The sequence below is a fragment of the Lottia gigantea genome (assembly GCF_000327385.1).
Source record: "Lottia gigantea unplaced genomic scaffold LOTGIsca_7, whole genome shotgun sequence".
Lineage (NCBI taxonomy): Eukaryota > Metazoa > Mollusca > Gastropoda > Lottiidae > Lottia > Lottia gigantea.
Genome location: NW_008710370.1, coordinates 2,366,711 through 2,389,641, shown reverse-complemented (window position 1 = coordinate 2,389,641; position 22,931 = coordinate 2,366,711). Strand labels below are relative to the sequence as shown.

Here is a 22,931-nt window from a genome sequence, read left to right as displayed (position 1 = left end):
CGTCATCCTTTGAGCCACTTTGTCTTAGAAGGTCAGTTAGTTCAGCTTTATAATTCAAAAAAAAGGAACAGGTTCTGGAAATTCACAATTTTCAATTTTTGACCTTGACCTTTGATGACCTTGACCTTTATTGGGTCAAAGGTCATTGACCTTGGCTATCAGTTTATGTTTCATATTTGACATTTTATAGCTGTCCAAAAACAGCCAAAGTCGCAAATTTGGACTGCTCTAGCTCGTGATCTAATTAACTTTGAGGGTAAATTTTTATGGATTCTGAATGTGCTCATCGTACTCTTTCCAGTGATATATAATGCAAAATTGAAATTTCTGAATTTTTGAAATTTCGGGCGTTGCACATTAGGCTTAAATTACTTATTATTTACATTTTTATCAGGGGTATAACTTGTATAAAATACATTTGTTCAAAACAGGACCTTGCATACAATTACCTCACCCCTTTGGCCATTTTGTGTGAAAAGGTCAGTTGTTTCCACTTCGTAGTTCAAAAAAAGGAACAGGGTTTAAATTTTGCATATTTTCAACTTTTTACCTTTACCATTGATGACCTTGACCTTTGTAGGATCGAAGGTAATTGACCTTGGCTATAGATTAATACCTTCATATTTGATGTTCATCGTCAACTTCCGGTTTTATAATATTTGTATTTTCAAAGTTTGATGACTCATATCTAGTGATGTTGACCTTAAATGACCTTCCCCTTAACATGGTTAAAGGTTATTGACCTTGGAAATCTAATCATACTTTCATATTTTTTGTCTGGCTTCAACTTCAGCTTTCACAACCTTCCAAAAAAGCAAAATTTTCTAAATTTTTTACTGCTTTAGCACGTGACCTAATTGGCTAAGAACATTGATTTTTTCAGATTCTCTAGCAAATTGGCTCAAGAGCAAAGTCCCACTCAGTACCACGAGTGGTTCTAGTTTGCTTTTGCTTTCATTTGGAAATTTCTCAAGAAGTGTGCATTTATAATTATGACCAGGTTGGTTAAAATGGGGGGCAATATGAGGAGCTTTATGAATCTTTTTCAATTTAATGTTGCTCCTATGTTTGTTATGTCTAATATTGAAGGGGATTATTGTCTGGCAAACACACTGAAACTGACATTTGTATAATCAATTTTATTTATAATATCTTTCTCCAGCAATTTACTTCATTACATTGTCTGTCTGATCGATGACCTTCTTTCATTGCCGCTAATATTATTTGTAATCTATTAAGTAATTACTCGTTGTTGTTGGGTAAAAACCGTTATACCTTGTCCTGATACCATATCTTCGATTTCGTTTATTTATTGTATGTTTGAATTGTCTTCAGCATACTCATCTGCTTAGTCAACTTCATATTCATCATCTTCATTAATAACTCTTATATATAGCTCAACTTCTTTCGATCTTTTTGTTTCGGATCCTGACTTTCTAATTGCATGTAGAAATTTTGAATATTCTACTAAGTCCAGATCATTTACACTTTTATGTTGGTTGGATTGAAAGATGGATTCTTTTGATTAATGAAGTTCTGTAAGATATCTTTTATTTCCACTTCTTCGTTGTCTTAATAATATTGAAATATGTGTTGACCGTCTTTCGGCCGCATAATTTGTCAATAATTGATTTTGAAATATGTATCTTTTTACCGTTATAAGTAATTGTTTTCGGTTTGCCACTATTAATTGATTCTAATGTTTTCCTGACTTAAGTTTCTGCCTTCATTTTTAAGGGTGTATTTTCAATTCAATTCTTATCATTCTTCTATCTGCTTTTTTAATTAAATGTTTTGCTATCTCCTTGTTTTTTTTTTTATATGGATGCTTATATTTACACCTGTTTTGAAAAGATCTTCTTGGTGAGCAGATAGATCAAAACAGAAGATTGGGTGATTAAGTGCAAAATCTACATATTCAAACTGAGGTGGATTTCCAAATAATTCACACATATTTTTATAGTTTCTATATAATTCATTATAATCCTTTGTGGATGGATTAATTGTTAAAGGTTGGTTAGGATAATTATCGTTGTTTAATCTTTCTTGAACTTTACAGATTACCGGATCTTGATTTTGGTTCAATGCCACTCTAAAGACATTATTGTTATTCGTCTGAGAATCTGGTAAGTTCCTGAAACCAAACATTAAATATCTTGCTGGTTTAATAGTATTGGTGATTAGCCAAGTAGTGGATTCTCTAGTTTAAGTCATGCTACCTACCGTGTTACGACGAAGAAAAGCTATTTCAATATCTTTAGTCAACTCGTTTCTACTTCGATTGAAAGAGTTATGACAGGTATATATAGCTGGAGATTCGTTATTTCTAATTTTGAATTTGAAGCATTCTCTCCAAAAAATATCTTATCATCATTGATTTCTCTTTGTAGATGAATTTTAGATGGTAACCCTATGGAAACCTTTCTGTGTTCCAATAGAGCGAATAATGGATATAACTTCCAATTTACATAATTACCCCAACTATTATTATCAATGGAATTGTTGTACTGATGTACTCGTTTTTCGAATCCATGGTTAACTGCATCCTACTCTTTTAATTGTGTTTCGAGCAATAAGTCTCATTCAAGCTTCATCTGCATCATTAGGAACATTTCTAACTGGTTCTTTTAAAACACTTCCATCACCAAATCAGGTAGCCATCCAGAAATAAATATTATGCAAATAATATAATTTGTGTTGCGCAGTTAATTATTTGTGCACATGCGCATAGCTTGGCCTATGTATAAGTAGTCAAATTCCCGCGTTTTACTTCATTCAAGTTTCTTCACACAGAGAAGAAAGTTGTTTTCTATCAAGTTTTTTATGGTCATCTTTCTTCCTAGAATCTGGTTGTTCGAATATCGCCGTTCCTTTTCTTCCTAGGGAATCGAGTAGGCCAACATATTTTCCGAATTACCAATTCAATATGCATTCTGCTAAAACATAATTTTAGTCAGTTGCACTTTGTGATAACAAGAATTCGCAATAAGATACGAAATGAAATTGTGTCAAAAACAGAATTTGGCTCCATTTCAAGGAAAATGTTCAAGGAATTGTTGAAAAAAATGTTCCCGTTAAAATAATTATATTTGGTTTGTCATATATTCGACATCTATCGGAATTTTTACATTGCAATCATCATCCGAATCTTGGATTGAGTTATGCACCTAGGATCGAATGACATTGCCAACGGTTGTGATGTGGAAGCTGTAGGCACAAAATTCTTGGATTTGGCAAGACAGTTAGTAGAAAGATTTGCAGTAAATGTGTCATGATTAGCCAGCTGTTACCATGCGACAGGTTGCCCTTTCCTGACTTTGTAAATAAGGTAAAAGATCTTAACCTTTAGCCATAGATTGGCAAATTGTGACAGAAGAGTTTCTTTTTGGATACTGGACTATGGTGCCCAAATAATCATATTTATTTACCGGACGGGGTACATTTCTCTTCAAGAGGAAACCATCTTTTCATGAGAAGCTTGAGGGATGCTTTGTTGCGACACATCAGATAGTATTGTAGACTGGTAGGTTTTAATCTAAGGCTGGCTGTCATGTGACCCATTATAGTTAGAACTATACACCAAGCCAGTGTCAATATTAAAGCTTTGGTTGCCCACAAAGCCAGTGTCAAGATAAAAGCTTTGGTTGCCCACAAAGCCAGTGTCAAGATAAAAGCTTTGGTTGCCCACCAAGCCTCTGCCAATATAAAAGCTTTGGTTGCCCACCAAGCTAGTTATTTAGGTGATAGTTCACCTTTGGGTGTTGTTCCTAAACGTGAACATTAACTCAGAGATAGATTCCATTTATTCTCAGGTTAATTATGATACCATAGACACTGTAGTAAGTCTTGTTAAAAAATCAGGCCATGGAGCCCTTATGGCTAAAACTGACATTAAAGATAGCTTGCGATGCAAGTTAACATACGCCCAATGGCAGCTGTCAGAAATGATAAAACAGTCATAAGTGACTAAAGTACGAATTTTCTCATATTGAAGAAATTATTCATGCTGAGTAATTCCACAAAATTTTTTAAAATCAGTATCAATAACCCAAATACAACAAACAATTAAATCACACAGCTCTAATCAAGGGCAAAAAATAACTTTTGACGCGTGTTTACAAAGTCAAGGGCAATAACTCAAAAAATGTTCATCAAAAATATCTCTTGTTAGAACTTGTCCGAGATCTTATCAATTCCAATGATCACACCAAGTTTCATCAAAATCGGTTGAAAACTGTAGCTTCTATTGTGCTCACAAACAAATTTTGACGCGTTATTCGTAAGTTAATGGAAATAACTCAAAAACATTTCATCGAAAATGCGTCAAGTTAGAACTTGTCCGAGATCTTATCAATTTCAATGTGCACAACAAGTTTCATCAGAATCGGTTGAAAACTGTAGCTTCTATTGTGCTCACGAACAAATTTTGACGCGTTTTTACAAAGTCAATGGCAATAACTCAAAAACTGTTCATCAAAAATGCATCAAGTTAGAACTTGTCCGAGATCTTATCAATTCCAATGATCACACCAAGTTTCATCAGAATCAGTTGAAAACTGTAGCGTCAATCCTGCTCACGAACTATTTTTAACAAATTTAAACACGTTTTAACAAAGTCAAGGGCAATAACTCAAAATCTGTTAATCTAAAATGCGTCAAGTTAGAACTTGTCCGAGATCGTATCAATTCCAATGATCACACGAAGTTTCATTAGAATCGATTGAAAACTGTAGCTTCAATCCTGCTCACGACCAATTTTTAACAAATTTTGACGCGTTTTAACAAAGTCAAGGGCAATAACTCAAAAACCGTTCATTGAAAATGCGTCAAATTAGAACTTGTCCGAGATCTTATCAATTCCAATGATCACAACAAGTTTCATCAGAATCGTTTGAAAACTGTAGCGTCAATCCTGCTCACAAGCTATTTTTAACAAATTTCAACACGTTTTAACAAAGTCAAGGGCAATAACTCAAAAACTGTTCATTGAAAATGCGTCAAGTTAGAACTTGTCCGAGATCTTATCAATTCCAATGATCACACCAAGTTTCATTAGAATCGGTTGAAAACTGTAGCTTCAATCCTGCTCACGAACTATTTTTAACAAATTTCGACGCGTTTTAACAAAGTCAAGGGCAAGAACTCAAAAACCATTCATTGAAAATGCGTCAAGTTAGAACTTGTCCGAGAACTTATCAATTCAAATGATCACACCAAGTTTCATCAGAATCGGTTGAAAACTGTAGCTTCAATCCTGCTCACGAACTATTTTTAACAAATTTTGACTCAAAAACCGTTCATCGAAAATGAGTCAAGTTAGAACTTGTCCGAGATTTTATCAATTCCAATGATCTCACCAAGTTTCATCAGAATCGGATGAAAACTGTAGCTACAATCCTGCTCACAAACTATAACAAATTTTGACGCGCTTTTACAAAGTCAAGGGCAATAACTCAAAAACCGTTCATCGAAAATATGTCATATTCGAACTTGACCAAGATCTTATCAATCTAAAGCATCACACTAAGTTTTATCAAAATTAGATAAAAACTGTAGTCTCTATAGTGCTCACAAGAAATGTTGATGGACGGACGGACGGACCGACGGACAGGGGCGACAACAATATACGACCACATATTCATGTGGGCGTATAAAAATGCTAAGATTCTTGGATTTTCAATTCCTTTGAATGGCAGATTATATTATTTTGCTGACATGTGCTTGCCAATGGGACTGTCTATTAGCTGTCAAACTTTTGAACGATTCAGTTTAGCTCTTCAATGGATTATGGAATCTAAGCATTCAGCACAAATGAGTCACATGATCAACGATTTTTTCTTTGTGGGTCCTTCTGATTCTTCCAAATGCCTTTTATCATTGACTTATTTTCTTAATTTGGCAGAATGTTTGAATGTTCCCATTAAATCGTCTTAAACAGAAGGTCCTGTAACTAAGTTAACCTTATATGAAATCGAGGTGGATTCCATTTCAATGATGATTCGCTTACCAAATGTCAAACTTGACAAGATTAGGTCTGCAATTAGAAATGCTATACAAAGGCATAAGCTTACACTCAGGGAATTGCAGTCACTTTTAGGTCTTCTATTGCACATTAGTAGTGGTTCCTGGTCGTACCTCTTCGAGATGTCTCTATGACCTGACAATTAATGTACAAAAATATTACTATAAGATTAGATAAACCAATTCAACTAAACTTGATTTAAAAATGTGGCTACAATTTTTAGAAGGTATCAATGGGGCTTGTATGTTCTTACATGATGAATGGTTGAGATCAGACACCTTACACTTATACTCTGATGCGGCTACAACTAAAGGTTATGCCGCAGTTTTTGGCAGTAAGTGGTTGTGGGGGGAATGGCCTCCAGCCATGCAACAATTGAGTATTAACGTCATGTAGTTGTTTCATGTAGTAGTTGTGCTTGCCTTAGAAACATGGGGACATTTACTCAGAAATCACAAGGAACTTTTCTTATCAGATAATGAATGTGTTGTTTAATTTTATGAACAAAGCATCTTCTAAATCACCCCACCTTATGTCTTTAATGCGGCGTTTAGTTCTGACCTCAACTAAGTTTAACATATTGATTCGTGCTGAGCATATTGCAGGCAAATCCAATCTGGTTGCTGATTATCTTTCCCATTTCAAATTTCAGGAAGCAAGGGCTTGGGCTCCTTGGCTTGGATGTCAAGCCTCAGATGGTGGATCCAGAATTACTGAAACTCTAACTAGTACTGCATCAATATTAATTTCTAACTCTCTAGCACCCAATTCGAAAGCGTCATATTTAAGGGCATGGAATAAATTTGTACAGTTTTGTGAAAACAAAAAAGTATCTCCAACATTTCCTTTGCCTTCAAAGCTTATCTTAAATTTCTTGGCAGATTTGTTTGAAGTGGGATTCTCTCCAAGTACAACTGCTTTACATACTTCAGTAATTGAATTTGTGCAAAAATCATATGGTTTTTTTAATTGCACTAATACCTTCCTGTTAAGAAATTTATTGAAGGGTGCCAGAAAAATACATGGTTTGATAGAATCAAGATTACCAATTACTAAGCCTATGTTGATCTGTTAATTGAAGGCTATTCCGACAGTTATCCAAGTTGAATTCCATCAGATCTTGCTAAGAGCAATATTTGCCCTTTCCTTTGCTGGATTTTTTTCGACTGGGAGAGTTGGTGTATAAGTCAAAAGCTTCTGCTTCAAATATGCTCCAAATCAAAGATGTTGAATTTGTCTTTTCGCAATCTGTCTTGCACTCTGTACAATTGAAACTAAGAAATTACAAACACAAAACATCTGTACATCCTGTTCAAGTGACTATTAATTGCATTTGCTCTAACTCTAAAAGTTTGATATGTGCGCCTTGTCTATTACTCAACTACATAAGATCATGTCCTCATACTTCAGGTTCCTTGTTTCAATTTATAGGTGGCAGTGAAGTCTCGTATAACTTTGTGAATTCTTCTCTGAAAGTACTTTTGCAATTTTTGAATTTGGATAAGGCTAGCTACAAACTTCACTCATTTCGTATAGGTGCGGCTACCTTGGCATTTCTGAATGGCTATTCAGAAGATCCCATTAAAATCATGGGGCAGTGGAAATCTAACGCTGTTCTGTTCGTTCATACATAAGAGTTCCCAATATAGCCCTGTAATTTTTCTGAAATATATCCACAATAGTTGTGATTTCAAATAACAAGGAATAGTGGTAGACTGTCCTGACAACTCTCCAAGGGTCAATTAAAAATATTAAGGAATAGTGGTAGACTATCCTGACAACTGTCCAATGAGACAATTAAAAACTAGGTTTAATGTTTTGAATAACAAGGAATAGTGTTAGACTGTCCAATGAGACAATTAAAAACTAGGTTTAATGTTTTCAATACTAAGGAATAGTAATAGACTATCCTGACAACGGTCCAATAAACAATTAAAAACTAGGTTTAGTGTTTTGAATAATAAGGAATAGTGGTAGACTATCCTGACAACTTTCCAAGAGGACAAATAGAGTATGGGTAGATTATCCAAATTTTCAAAGCAATTATAGTCCTTTTGTCTTAATTTGTTCTGGTGTGTTTCTCTTATGCTGTTGCTGGAAGCATCAGCATTTTTCAGAGAGATCATTAGATTAAGGGGGTCGTCTGGCATTTGTTTTTCTAAATGATAGAATTTAATGTGTTGGGATGGTGTGATCTGGGTTTGGGCACAACATCTTTGATGTGTTTGGCGTATTTTTGAAATCAGTATTATGCCCAACTTCCTAAGACATCACAGAAATATGAGTTATTTTATTATTTATTATCATTGTGTACATAATTTCATATTCATATATAATTTGTGTAAATTATCAATGATTCAATCTGAACTCTTATTCTGTTGTCATTAATAAATGACAGTTCACACCATCCTACTTTTGTTATTGACCCCCTTTTTGTAATATAGCATGTTTGTCTTAAGGGGGGGCAATTGGTACGGAGGAGACACAAAATGAATCAAAGTCTTTGGGATATAGAACTGTTTTCAGCATTGTATCGAATTCACCAGGGTGTTTTTCCGATTCTTTAATCTTTGAAAAAGCGTTAAGTGTTTGTTGAAGTATCTCATGGAATCCTTCTCCTTGTTGTTTTTCTAATCTCTTGTTTCTTAATTCTCTTATTTCATTAAATTCATTCATTTCATTTTCCTCTGATACAATAGAAACTAATGCTGGAATCAAAGGAAGTGGTGAAGGGGATAATTTGTTTTTTGAAAGAAAGTTAAAGTCATCATACATACTTGTATTTTGATGTCATAAATTTTCTGAGGTCATATTATCAAGAATCAAATTGCCTCCCACCATTTTATGATTTGAATCTTCTCTTGTTATGTGGTTTCTAAGATTGTAACGTCATAAACCTTATGGAGGTCATACTGAAATTTTAATTTTACTGCCTTCCACCATTTGTAGTTTGTTTCTTCCCCTGTTGAAGTGAAAACTTTTTTGACGAAACGTTGGGCATTAAAGGATGGTATTTGATGTTAAGTTTTATAATTTATTACACATTATAATGTGGGCATATAAAAATGAAGAACCAACAGTCACTGACTGTGCTATGGAACCCCACAAAATTTTTATTATCCTGACTGACACTAGAGACTTGTTTAACATGACATACCAGCCTTTGCTCTATTAAATTCTGTGAATGTCTGGATAATTTGGACTACCAGTAACATGACAGAAAACTGAGAAATGTTTTTGTGGGACATTGTTATCGAAATGTCCCTTTTTTTTTTTTTTTTTTTTTTTTTCGTTTTTTTACACACCTTCCTGAGCATAGACTCCATTAGTTGCAGCAACATTTCAACTTCTCTAGACCTTCTGTAGTGGCAATGTTGCTAATGAATATATTTTGGAACATTTTTGCAAAACCGGAAGTGCCACAGTTCAAAATCGGCTCTAACAGCCCCATTTTTGCATCTTCCTGCAGATTTTCATTTTTAGAATGTGTCTGTAATTTCTGATCTGATAGCACATGCAGAATTACGAAATTCAAAAATTTGTAAATGATATGTAGTTGTCATATATTTAATTTTACTTCCTGTAAATTTTAAATTTCGCTTTTTCTTTTTTGCAACTTCCAGTCGAATTTTTTTCAAACTTAAAACACCCAAACCACGTGACCTTAACCTTTGATGACCTTGACCTTTATATAGTCACATTTGATACTTTGACATTTAACCTCTGACATGTACTTTCGGTTTTATAGCTGTCCTAAAAATCAAAATTCTGAACTTTGGACTGCTCTAGCACGTGACCTAATTAACCTAGTGGGTTAATTTTTTTCAGTTACTAATGTGCGTCTTATGCACTTTACACAGATATATAATAAGCGTTTTTTAAAGCAAAATTGAAATTCGTGATTTTTTCAAATTTGAGAGTTTTTTTTACAATATTTCTGTTTCTTTGAGCTTGTTGTATGTATATCTTATGACCTATTTGATGTAGAACCTTGATATTTGGAATACAACTGGACACTTTGAATATGAATTCACCTATGACAAAAAAAATTATTTCGGCGTGGCACATCCTGGTTGAATTACTAATTTTTTACATTTAGGGGCAGTGGCATAACTAGCATAGGATACATTTGTTCAAAAAGGGACTTTGCACACAATTACCTTTGTTGACTTTTGTTGACCTATATCTATTGACCTTTATGATGTAGAAGCTTGAAATTTGAAACACAACATAACATTTTGAGTATCAATTAACCTATGGAAAAATAATTGAGGTAGGCATGGCACATCCGGGTTAAATTACTCATTATTGACATTTTTGGCAAGAGGCATAACTCGCAAAGTATACATTTGTTCAAAATTGAACTTTGCATACAATTACCTCATGTTTTGAGCCACTTTGTTGTAGAAGTTCGGTTGTTTCCGCTTCATAGTTCAAAAAAGGGAACAGGTTTTGGAAATTCAAAATTTTCAATATTTGACCTTGACCTTTGTTGACCTTGACTTTTGTAGGATCAAATGTCATTGGCATTGGCTATCTATTTATATTTATATTTTTTATTTGCTGTCCTATGTCAACTTCCAGTTTTATAGCAGTGAGCAATTTTAAAATTTGATGTCTTATATCTCGTAATCTTGCCCTTTTGTTGACGTTATTATCATACACGTGTAATCTACCAATGTTGTCGGGTTTCTACAGCATTTGCATGTTGTCCACCGCTCTACCGCTCTAATTTTCTTGATCAAATTTTCATGGGACCTACTGTTTTCAATGTCCAAATTCTCTACCATAAATCAACAAAATATCTATCATTACTTGTATATTTGATTGCCGGTAACAGGCATTAATCTCATCACTTAATAATATTATCATTGCCTGATTAATTAATCACCCAATTAAGATGGTAATTTGATCTATTTTTACCTGATAATGTGTATATTCTAAGCCCATGTGACGCACTTTTTATAACAACATCCGGTAGATTCTACTTTCGCTTTTACAATAAAATTTACGGTAGCCCTACTTTTTTACTAAGATAGCTTGCAATGCAAGGTAACATATGCCCACTGGCAGCTGTCAGAAATGATAAAACAGTCTTTAGTGACTAAAGTACAAATTTTCTCATATTGAAGAAATTATTAATGCTGAATAATTCCATAAAATTTTTTAAAATCAATATCAATAAACCAAATACAACAAACAATTAAATCACACAGCTCTAATCAAGGGCAAAAAACAACTTTTGACGCGTGTTTACGAAGTCAAAGGCAATAACTCAAAAAATGTTCATCAAAAATATCTCTTGTTAGAACTTGTCCGAGATCTTATCAATTCCAATGATCACACCAAGTTTCATCAGAATCGGTTGAAAACTGTAGTTTCAATCCTGCTCACGAACTATTTTTAACAAATTTAAACACGTTTTAACAAAGTCAAGGGCAATAACTCAAAATCCGTTAATCTAAAATGCGTCAAGTTAGAACTTGTCCGAGATCGTATCAATTCCAATGATCACACGAAGTTTCATTAGAATCGATTGAAAACTGTAGCTTCAATCCTGCTCACAAACTATTTTTAACAAATTTTGACGCGTTTTTACAAAGTCAAGGGCAATAACTCAAAAACCGTTCATCGAAAATGCTTCAAGTTAGAACTTGTCTGAGATCTTATCAATTCCAATGATCACACCAAGTTTCATCAGAATCGGTTGAAAACTGTAGCTTCAATCCTGCTCAAAAACTATTTTTAGCAAATTTTGACGCGTTTTTACAAAGTCAAGGGCAATAACTCAAAAACCGTTCATCGAAAATGCTTCAAGTTAGAACTTGTCTGAGATCTTATCAATTCCAATGATCACACCAAGTTTCATCAGAATCGGTTGAAAACTGTAGCCTCAATCCTCCTCACGAACTACTTTTAACAAATTTTGACATGTTTTTACAAAGTCAAAAGCAAAAACTCAAAAACCTTTCATCGAAAATGCGTCAAGTTAGAACTTGTCCGAGATCTTATCAATTCCAATGATCACACCAAGTTTCATCAGAATCGGTTGAAAACTATAGCTTCAATCCTGCTTTTAACAAATTTCGACGCATTTTAACAAAGTCAAGGGCAATAACTCAAAAACCGTTCATCGAAAATGCGTCAAGTTAAAACTTGTCCGAGATCTTATCGATTCCAATGATCACACCAAGTTTCATCAGAATCGGTTGAAAACTGTAGCTTCAATCCTGCTCACGAACAATTTTTAACAAATTTCAAGGCGTTCTAAGTCGAGGGCAATATCTCAAAAACCGTTCATCGAAAAGATGTCAAATTCAAACTTGACCGAGATCTTATCAATCTAAAGCTTCACACCAAGTTTTATCAAAATCACATAAAAACTGTAGTTTCTATAGTGCTCACAAGAAATGTTGACGGACGGACCGATGGACCAGGGCGACGGCAATATACGACCACATATTCATGTGGGCGTATAATAAAACGAACTAAGTGGATGTCTAATTCTTATGTAAACTCAAACTATGTTTCATAAAATCATTTTGAAATTTTACTGTAACCTGTAAACATTCATTTATTTACGGAAGCGTATTAGGGCCATTCATTTTTTTTTTTTTTTGAATTTTCAAGTTAGTAACTCGAATTTTCAAGTTAGTTACTTGAATTTTCAAGTTAGTATCTTGAATTTTCAAGTTGGTATCTTGAATTTTCAAGTTAGTATCTTGAATATTCAAGTTAGTATCTTGAATTTATTAAGTTGAATTTTCAAGTTAGTATCTTGAATTTTCAAGTTAGTAACTTGAATTTTCAAGTTAGTATCTTGAATTTTCAAGTTAGTATCTTGAATTTTAAAGATATTTACTTGAAAATTCAAGTTACCAACTTGAAAATTCAACATACTAACTTGAAAATTTTCAAGGGTTCAATACTTCGTGAAGGTGTTGCAGGAAAATTATTTAATGATCAGACTGGAGATATTCTATATGTCATGAATTGCACCTTTGGAAAAAGTAACATTGTCAGTACATATTATTTACTAAATAATGCTTTCAGAACATAGGCCTACTGATTTTTTAATATGGTATTAGTATTACATGTATGATCTAGACCTACTGGTACCATTTAATTTAGAGGGCTGGGATCATACTTGCTTTCTTGTTTTCAAACATCATTTCACATTGACATTATTTTCGATTATTTTGGGTACCTTAAATTGAAATATCAGGCACTATTTCTAGAATTAGAAGAATTAGAATTAGACAACCCTTCGAATGATTCAGAATATGAAGAAATATTACTTCTTCTTTTGTTGTTGCGTCGTCGCTGATGACGAAGAATATTTGTAAGTTCTCGTAAGCTATGCATACGTCAATGGCGATGATTCACAATTAGTCTAACACATGGGGTACTTAAGCGACTGATTAATTTTTCGGGCAATTTACTCAATTGCCTTCTCTCTGCTATCTCTGTTTTTAAATTGGGGGATCCGTACATCGTACAGGCATGGATATTCCGGCCATACGTCCACCAACTTGTATTCGATAATTGCTTTAGATACAAACTCGCATTCACCGATGGGCGCAGCCATTTTTGTTTGATCAGTTCAAAGTTGAAAGGTAAGAGCTTTAGAGTGCGTACACGGTAAGGTATTTTTCATTCGAGGAAAAAATTATCAAACACGACAGATAATTTCCTTAACGCCTCGAATGAAAAAAACCTCACGTAAACTTTGCGCACACGAGAGCTATGAGCTGAGCTGAGAGGCACGAATGAAATTTTGCTCAGCTGGGAGATCTCGTGTGCGCTAGCCTTTAAGCATGGCAAAATCGAGAGTAAATGTTTAATATCTATGAGTCAAATGATAGCCATTTCGTAATCGTGATCCTTTTCCCAAAAATCCAGTTGGTCTTCTATGACATTACTAGGTCACGTGAGGGCTGCCTAATTAAAGATTGACTCTGTTGCACAGCTTGATTGAAATACATAGAATCTCGTCAGTTTTCTATTTTCCTGTGTTACTTTTGAGTTTGTAATTTTCATGAAAAATACTTACTGTTTTTTAAGTTGAGTCATTGGACAAACATTATTGGCTTTGATGTTCAATGTTATACTTCTTAATCCTTCCACCCATACCTGCATAAAACAACAAAAAAGATATATTGCCATTTCAGGTAAACATACACCACCACAGCAACTTTGACTAATTTTTTAGATTCAGAGAAGCATAAAACTATCAAGTTTCCATTCAATGCTCAAAGTAATCAACTCCTTACTCATGACCACACTAAGTTATTTAAAATTGCAGTTTCTATTGTGTTCATAAACAAATTTTGATGTGTTTTAAGTCAAGTGCAATAACTAAGGTTCACTGATAAATCGGCCAATTCAAAATTATCCAAAATCTCGTTGATATAAATCAGATGACAAATTCTGACGCGTTTTGACTAAGACAAGGCAATAACTCAAATTCCATTCCTCAAAAAATCTTCAAATTCGAACTTTCTAACACTTCATCAATATATGTGATCACACTAAATTTCATTTAAATCGAATGAAAACTTTTATCTCACAATTTCAGACGCTTTTGACTTCAACTCAAGAGTCATTCATTGATATATCATCAAATTCAAAATCTCATCAATATAAATGTGAACACCAAATTTCATTAAAATCCGATGAATACTGTAGTCTCTAAGGTGCTCACAAAAAAAATTTTGACAAAGTTTTTTCTAAATCAAGGGCAGTAATTTGTCCATCAAAGAATATTAAAGTTTGAAGTTATTCAAGATCTCATCAATATATATGATCGGGCCAATTTCATTTAAATTAGATCACTATTGTTAGTGCCCTCATAAACAAATTTAGACGCGTTTTGACTAAGACAGCAGCAATAACTTGAAAACGGTTCATCGAAAAATCTTCAGGTTCGGACCAAGATCTTATCAATATAAACTGATTTCAACCTTCAAGAAACCAGCTCTCTATTGTGTCCACAAACAATTGTGGGTGGACGGACAGACAGACAGACAGACAGAGGCGACGGCTATATTATGTGGGCGTATAAAAATTAAAACTTGAAGACACATGCTCAGAAACATAAGGAAGTAATATTTTTCAAATGTTATTCATAAAGTCCTTCAATCAAATGTTTTTTTTTTTAAAATCGGCAATGACCATTTACTTTAGGATTGTCATTTCCATAATCTAATTTCAAACCTAAATATAACCGTTTTCTAATTTGGAAAGATTTTTGGAAGATAAATTGTACCCTTGTGAAGAATTTTCTTATCATAACTTGATTGATTACAATTATATTTAGGGAACAGTGATCGCACATGTCCATTAACAAGTTTATCACCTGGAGATCGACGACCAGTTAAAAGGTGTTGTACTATGGGCTAATAAAGCTAGACATGGATCGTCAGCATTAGCAATAGGCTCTTTAAATAACATTTTGACACTCTGACCTCAGCAAGGCCATTACTTTAAGGATAATTTGGACTCGATTGCCACATGATCAAACTGATACGTTTTTACAAAATGTTTAAAGATTTTTACAGAGCATCTTCAAAATCAGCAGATATTCCTGACCAATATAAACAGTTTTGACAGCGTTCAATTCCTAGATGACCTTGATGTATTTGTTCGTGCATATGCTTTATCGTCACACAAGAACAATAAGAGAATTTCCTTTTAATAAAATATGGGTAATTTCCTCTAGTAAAATATTTTTGTCCAACGATTTAGTTTACAATTTTTGCAGAGCACAGTCATTTTGAGTGTTTACCCTGATAAGATAGTATTTTTGAGAATTCCAGTTACACATTTCTTGCGATTGAGTTTAAGTTTAAGTTTCTAATTCTCTCTCAAGCGAACTATGATATCATCTTGGACATTTGCAGTTCCAGCTAAACATTCTATAATTTCCACAACATTTGCATGGATGATCTTCGGCACAGATAGAATCCTGAAAGGAGTCTTAGGAACTTGAGCCTGCCAAATGGAGAATTGATTACTAAATAGTTAGTACTCTTTTTAGTTCAGTTTAAACCGACTGGAAGCATCTAATTTATTGAAGAATTGGGCTCCAGACTTCGTAGCAAATATCTCTTCTGGAGTAGGCAATTGATAATGATGTCTTCCAATTGCTTTTTCAACAACCACATAGCTATTCATCCACTCAGTAGGCTGTGTCAGCTTATCTATAATATTGAGTTTTTCCATCCTTCGTATTTGTTTGATTTTGGAGAAGTGACGGTTTGATTCTCCCGAATGTTCAAATGCCAAGCGTGGAACAAATACTTTATTGAGAAATTTGGATCAAGGAACTGGATTCTGAGTTTTCTTCTGTTATGATCTGAAACAGGCTTGTTTCTCCTACATATTGTTTGGAACATTAGAGTTTTCACATGTTAGATGCATGGAGCACTCCTTAAACGTGGAGCACTCCTTAAACGTGGAGGTACTTCAGCATAAAGTCTGTTTTTTGCTTTTTTTTTTTTTCGTAAAAATCTAAAAAAGAGTACCCATGCTCTTATAGTTTTGAGAAAACAATAGTACAGACTTCAGAAGAACTTTTGCAAATCCGCTGGAATCGTAAAACTTGTGACTTAATTATACCAGAAAAAGGTTTTGTGTGAAATGAGCTCTAGTGTAGAGTTGATGAGTATCAGTTTCCTTTGACATACACCTTAATATCCAGTTTATTCGTCTCTGCTATGAAATCTCCTTTGAAGGTATTGAGAAAGTCTCTTTTGTGAATGACATAGGTGGTTAGTTTGATAGATGGATGGTGGTTGTTGAGGATTTCAAAGAATTCCCAAAACTGTCCGATCGCGTCTGTAAATAAGTGGGTCAACTGGGCAAAGGGTAATACCTCACATTTCCACTCTGCCATGAAAAGCTTTGCGTACGAAGGGGGAAATTGTTTGCCCATAGCTGTCCCTGAAGTTTGTAGATATGTTTTACCATCACTGCGACTGAAACAAATATCTAAAAGCTGTAGAATTCCCTCGTCGGTTCTATTTGAATATGGGTTTCTATTAAAAGCTTACGAACTGCCGTTAAACCAGCAGTGTTATAGATATTGGTATACATTTAAGACACATCAATAGAAATCATATTAACAATTTGAAGGAAGTCAAAGATTTTGATTTTATTGACAAAATCAGTCGTGTCCTTAAAGTAGTCCCCATTGAGTGTTTTTTTACAATATATGTGGCTCTTTGAGCTTGGTGTATGTATATCTTATGACCTATTTGATGTAGAACCTCATCCTTTTGGCCAGTTTGTGTTAACAGCTCAGTTGCTTCAGCTTTATAGTTCCAAAAAAGGAACGGGTTTTAACATTTGGATATTTTAATTTTTAGATTTTGACCTTTGTTGACTTTTGTTGACATATATCTTTTGACCCGTAAGATGTAGAAAGTTGAAATTTGGAACACAACATAACATTTAGAATATCAATTAACTTATGCCAAACAAAATTAGGTGGGCGTGGCACATCCGGGTTATATTACTTATTATTGACATTTTTGGCCAGGGGCCTAACTCGCAAAGAATACATTTGTTCGAAATGGAACTTTGCATACAATTACCTCATCCTTTGAGCCACTTTGTCTTAGAAGTTTGGTTGTTTCTGCCTCATAATTCAAAAAAAGGAACGGTTTTGGAAATTCAATATTTTCAATTTTTGACCTTGACCTTTGATGACCTTGTCCTTTATTGAGTCAAAGGTCATTGACCTTGGCTATTAGTTGATGCTTTCATGTTTGACCTCTGACATCTACTTCCGGTTTTATAGCTGTCCAAAAACAGCCAAATTCGCAAATTTTGACTGCTCAAGCTGGTGACCTAGTTAACTCAGAGGGTTAATTATTGTGGATTCTGAATGTGCTTATCATGCTCTTTCTAGTGACATATAAGACAAAATTGAAATTTCCGAATTTTTGAAATTTCTGTGTTTTTTAACAATATTTTCGCTTCTTTGAGCTGGGTGTATGAATACTTTATGACCTATTTGGTGTAGAAGCTTGGAATTCAGAACACGACGAGACATTTTAAATAAGAATTAACTTATGACAAAACAGTTGAGGTGAGCATGGCACATTAGAGTTAAATTAGATATAACTTGCATAGAATACAGTTGTTCAAAACAGGACCGTGCACACAATTACCTCATCCTTTTGGCCAGTTTGTGTAATAAGGTCTGTTGTTTCAGCTTCATAGTTCAAAAAAAGGAACAACTTTTGACATTTACCTTTGTAGGCTCAAAGGTCATTGACCTTGACTATAGATTAACACCTTCATATTTGATGTTCAACGTCAACTTCCGGTTTTATAATCTTTGTATTTTCAAAGTTTGATGACTCATATCTAGTGACCTTGACCTTAAATGACCTTCCCCTTAACATGGTCAAGGGTCATTGACCTTGGCAATCTAATCATACTTTCATATTTTATGTCTGACTTCCATTTCCGCTTTCACAACCTTCCAAAAGAGAGAAAATTTCAAAAATTTGACTGCTTTAGCATGTAACCTAATCTGCTAAAAACATTGATTTTTTCAGATTCTCTAGCAAATTGGCACATGAGCAAAGTCCCACTCAGTACCACGAGTGGTTCTAGTTTTAAATGGTTTTGATTAAGCTGTTCAACAACCATACTCTTTACAAACCAGATATTGTTACAATTATAGTCAATTCTATGAATTAGACCGACAATCGCTTTTTTTATTGCTCAATTCAAAAGATATGAATAGACTATTGTTCACTGACCTATTAAAAGTCCTTTCGAAGAAAATAACACTTGACAATTTTGTTTGGATTAAACTTCATATGTGATTTGACTTTTCTGATAGGATTGGTGGGAAGGATTTCATATATGATTTTGAAGGTGATGGTGAAATGTAAGTAGATATGTGGTTTTTTTTTCATATTATGATGGATATTGGGTGTGGACATAAAACGTGTATTATAATGGAGCTTTTACGTCTGAATTCCTCCAATATCAAAGCTCATATACTACTGACCCAACATTATAACAATTGATTAATTTTGATATCCTAGCAGGGTACTTATGAGTGATAAGGTAGAAGCGGGTAAAACGGCACAGTTGACCTCTCTTTTGCCAAACATTATGTTACTTCCGGTACCGATATATAAAAGACTTTCACTCAGGGGGAAATTGAGATCAGTAACACAGGGCGTGAAAAAAATGAATCAACAGCTTTGGTGATTAGGCTCGATGGAATACATGTTGTAAGGAACTTGATGTTGGTTTGGTTGACGATTTGTATTCTATTCCGCCCAAACGGATTAAGGATGTAAAGCTTACACAACTGAATTTATCAGATGATGAAAAAAGAAACAAAAGGAGAGATGATTCAAACTATCAGGTATAATTTTGGGCATGCATTTTTTATATTGTATTATAATGTGGTTGTATATTATCGTCACCTCTGTCCGTCCGTCCGTCCACAATTGGCTTGTGAACACAATAAAGAATGTTTTTATTAAAGAACCCTTGCTGGCTGTTTACAGCTTCAAATCTGTCCGACAAATAGCGACCAAAATAGCATATTTAGATTAATTTTTAGAAAAAAAAAGCATCAAACTAATTTGAGAAAATAAAATTTTTTCAACTGCCATCATGTTACAAGAAGTGCAATAAAGGAAACCTGAGCAAAATCGATCGCTCGCCAACTAGAGCCTATGTCGCTTCATGTTGCTCAAAAAAATTTTGTTTTCCATTTAGTACGTAGTTAGCTGTGAAAATGTGGTGAAAGTCGTTTTACCATACCTGTTGCTGTTTCTGAGAACTGAGATCCCGGGGTGAAGAGAAAAAAAAATAGTCATATGCAAAACAAAACTGTCATAAATGTGTTGCAGGTAAATTTCATTTTTGAGCTCACTGTAATCTGAGAGTAAATGCATGTACCCCATACTACTTAATGTAACCAACCTCCTCGGCACCCTGTGTATGATCGTTTCAAAAATTCATTCCAGGTGGCCAATGAAAAGTGAACATAATATGGAGGTATGGAGAAGGATTACAATATTCATATACATTGTAATGTGTGCTTATAACATGCTTTTTCAGAATTCAGAACTTTTAACAAACAAACAAAATTGTCAAACCTTTGCTGTATCAGCATCTCGAGCAATCATAGGTGTATAGGTAATATTAACTAAATCTAAGCCACTACATATTGTTACAGTACGAGATTCCAATGTTCCTAATCCTCTCTGTTCTAATTCACTGATAGCCTTCAGATCCTGAATAAAATTGAAACAAATATAGCTTTTGAAAAATATGATAAGATAGCATGCCAGACAAGGAAACATACGCCCAAGGATAATGTTATTGGAATTTAATGGCATTTTCATGGATATTATATTTGTAAACATACAGATTGGTACAAAAATATGGAACAAAAACGAAAAACAAAAACCTCAACAATTTATTACTAGAATTTGAATAAATAAAAGATATTTATGCCACTTCCAGGGTTATTGCCCTGTGAGTAATATAAGTAACTGCTAAATGGTAGAGAGCTGGATGAATTATTGATAGCTTTGAACTCGTGGATCCAATGTAGTTCTGTTCTACATCTTTCTTTGGTGGTTGTATCCAAATCAGCATCATGGTTTATGATTCTGATGATGTGAACCAGGAAACAATCCGGGCCAAGGGCGTGTTTGTTAAAATGTTTACTATATTCTGGCTATTCGATTGCTGTGTGTATCGGTTGGTTTACAAAATAAGTCGAATTCCAGGTGTTTAGGTCTTTGCTGTAAATGACCCAACTGTCAAGGAATGTGACAGTGAAAGTTCTGGAGTATTCCATTGTGAATTTGAGTTTCAATCTTTCTATATCACAGGTTTCGGTGATGAACATGTCTTCTATGTACTGTAGATTACGGTGGATCGTATGCGACATCATTTATTTTTTCAATTTTGAATTAAAAGATAGCTTGCCAAGTAAGGTAATATATGCCCACTGGCAGCTTTGATTTTAAATGAAAATATTTGGCAGTACAGTAACTATTACCAGTATGAAATATTCAACCTTCAGTCCTACACTTCTTTTGAACTTATTGAGGCGATACTGGATAATATTACCAATTTCATCAAAATCTTTCAAGAATTCGGCCTTCTAAAGTGTTCATTTGAACGTGTTTTTAAGAACAAGGGCAATAATATTTTTCGATTTTTCTGATTTTAGTTAGGGTTCATCTTTGGGTGATTACATACACTCACACCAAGTTCGATTTTAAATAGAAATATTTGGCAGTAGAGTAAGAATCACCAGTAAGAAATATTCAACCTTCAGTCATACATTTCTTTTGAACTTTTTGGGGAAGAACTGAATTTGTTTTAAATTTAGAGGAAGATGTCCCTTACCTTTTGTGAAAGTTTCAACGTGAAAAATCCAAGATTTAGGTCACAATCGATAAAATAATTCTTATACAGTTATTTAAGCATTTTAAATCCTGCGGCCTCCACTTTTACTGTTCTGGAAAATAGCGACTACCCAATTATGAGCATGTTGTTTTTAGATATCTATGATTATGAGAACTCAATTTTGATTAGACCAATTGAACCAATCAGCGATAACTACACATATTTCCAACCGGAAGTTGTGGTAGAAAATAAAAGTAGCGATCAACTTCATTAATTTTATTTCTCATTATTGTGATTTTGTGATTTTTGCTTTAATGATAATAATCCATAATTTACATTTAACAACCTGTACAGTACACAAACAAAGTTAATTTTTATATTTCTGATGAATAATTTGTAAACAAAACCTGCGCATGTCCGTAGCCTTGTTTTCCTTTTCCAAGACGCTAAGAAACCGTTCACGAGAAAACACCGGCCTCGTATCAATTGTAATAGGAAACTTCAAATTTGATGTTTTAAATGATTCCTCTGTGGCCAGGTAAATTTATAGAAACTATATAAAGGGTTTAGATATAGTTTCACGCATAATTAGCGTAATTCTTCACATTGAAAATTCACTGGTCTAGTCTTTGACTGTTGCATTTTGTTTACTTTAGTAATCCACGTTAGCACAAAAAAAAAATGTAAAAAATTGAAAATTTCGGCTGAAAAAATGAAGCGACAATATTTCGATATTCGCAAATTTTCAAGTATCAGATATTTTATCTATATTCCAAAAGATAGCTTGCCAGGCAAGGTAAAATACGCCCACTGGCAGCTTTGATTTAGAACATAAATATTTAGCAGTACAGTAACAATCACCAGTATGAAATATTCAACCTTCAGTCATACACTTCTTTTGAACTCTTTAGCACAACACTGAATAATATTGAGTATGAGTTATTGCCCTAGTTCTTGAAAACGTGTTCAATCTTTAGCTCGTGAAAACTCCAGAAGGCAAATATTCAATCTTCAGGACTGAATAATAAAACCAAGTTTTGTCAAAATCCAGAAAGAATTATGCCTTTTAGTGTTTAAGAGCTAAATTTAAAAGCGGTATCAAGAACAAGGGCAATAACTCAAACTAAATATTTTTCAATTCTTCTGATTTTCAATAGGGTTCTTTCTTGGGTGATTACAAACATTCACACCAAGTTTCATCAAAGTGATTACGTGCTAAAAATTGAACGCATTTTCAATAGCAAGGGAAATAACTCATACGAAATATTTTTCGATTTTTTCGATTTTCAATAGGGTTTATCCTTGGGTGATAACACACTCATGCCAAGTTTTGTCAAAATCCGTCAAGAATTGTTCCTTCTATAGTGTTTACAAGCTAAAATTTTAACGCGTTTTCAAGAACAAGGGCAATAACTCATACTAAATATTTCAATACGGTTTATCCATGGGTGATAACCAACACTCATGCAAAGATTCGTCAAAATCCGTCAAGAATTGTCCCTTC

At 33.9% G+C, this 22,931-nt stretch overlaps 1 protein-coding gene across 1 annotated transcript; it reads right to left on the bottom strand.

The window, feature by feature from the left end:
- Nucleotides 1–1,797: 1,797 nt before the first annotated feature.
- On the bottom strand, nucleotides 1,798–21,714 carry LOTGIDRAFT_155023 (hypothetical protein; the record flags this gene model as incomplete). Its single annotated transcript, XM_009065534.1, has 4 exons — nucleotides 1,798–2,134; nucleotides 14,076–14,155; nucleotides 20,161–20,298; nucleotides 21,658–21,714. The coding sequence occupies 4 exons, from the start codon at nucleotides 21,712–21,714 to the stop codon at nucleotides 1,798–1,800; spliced, it is 612 nt and encodes a 203-aa protein (XP_009063782.1).
- Between the last annotated feature and the right edge of the window lie 1,217 nt (nucleotides 21,715–22,931).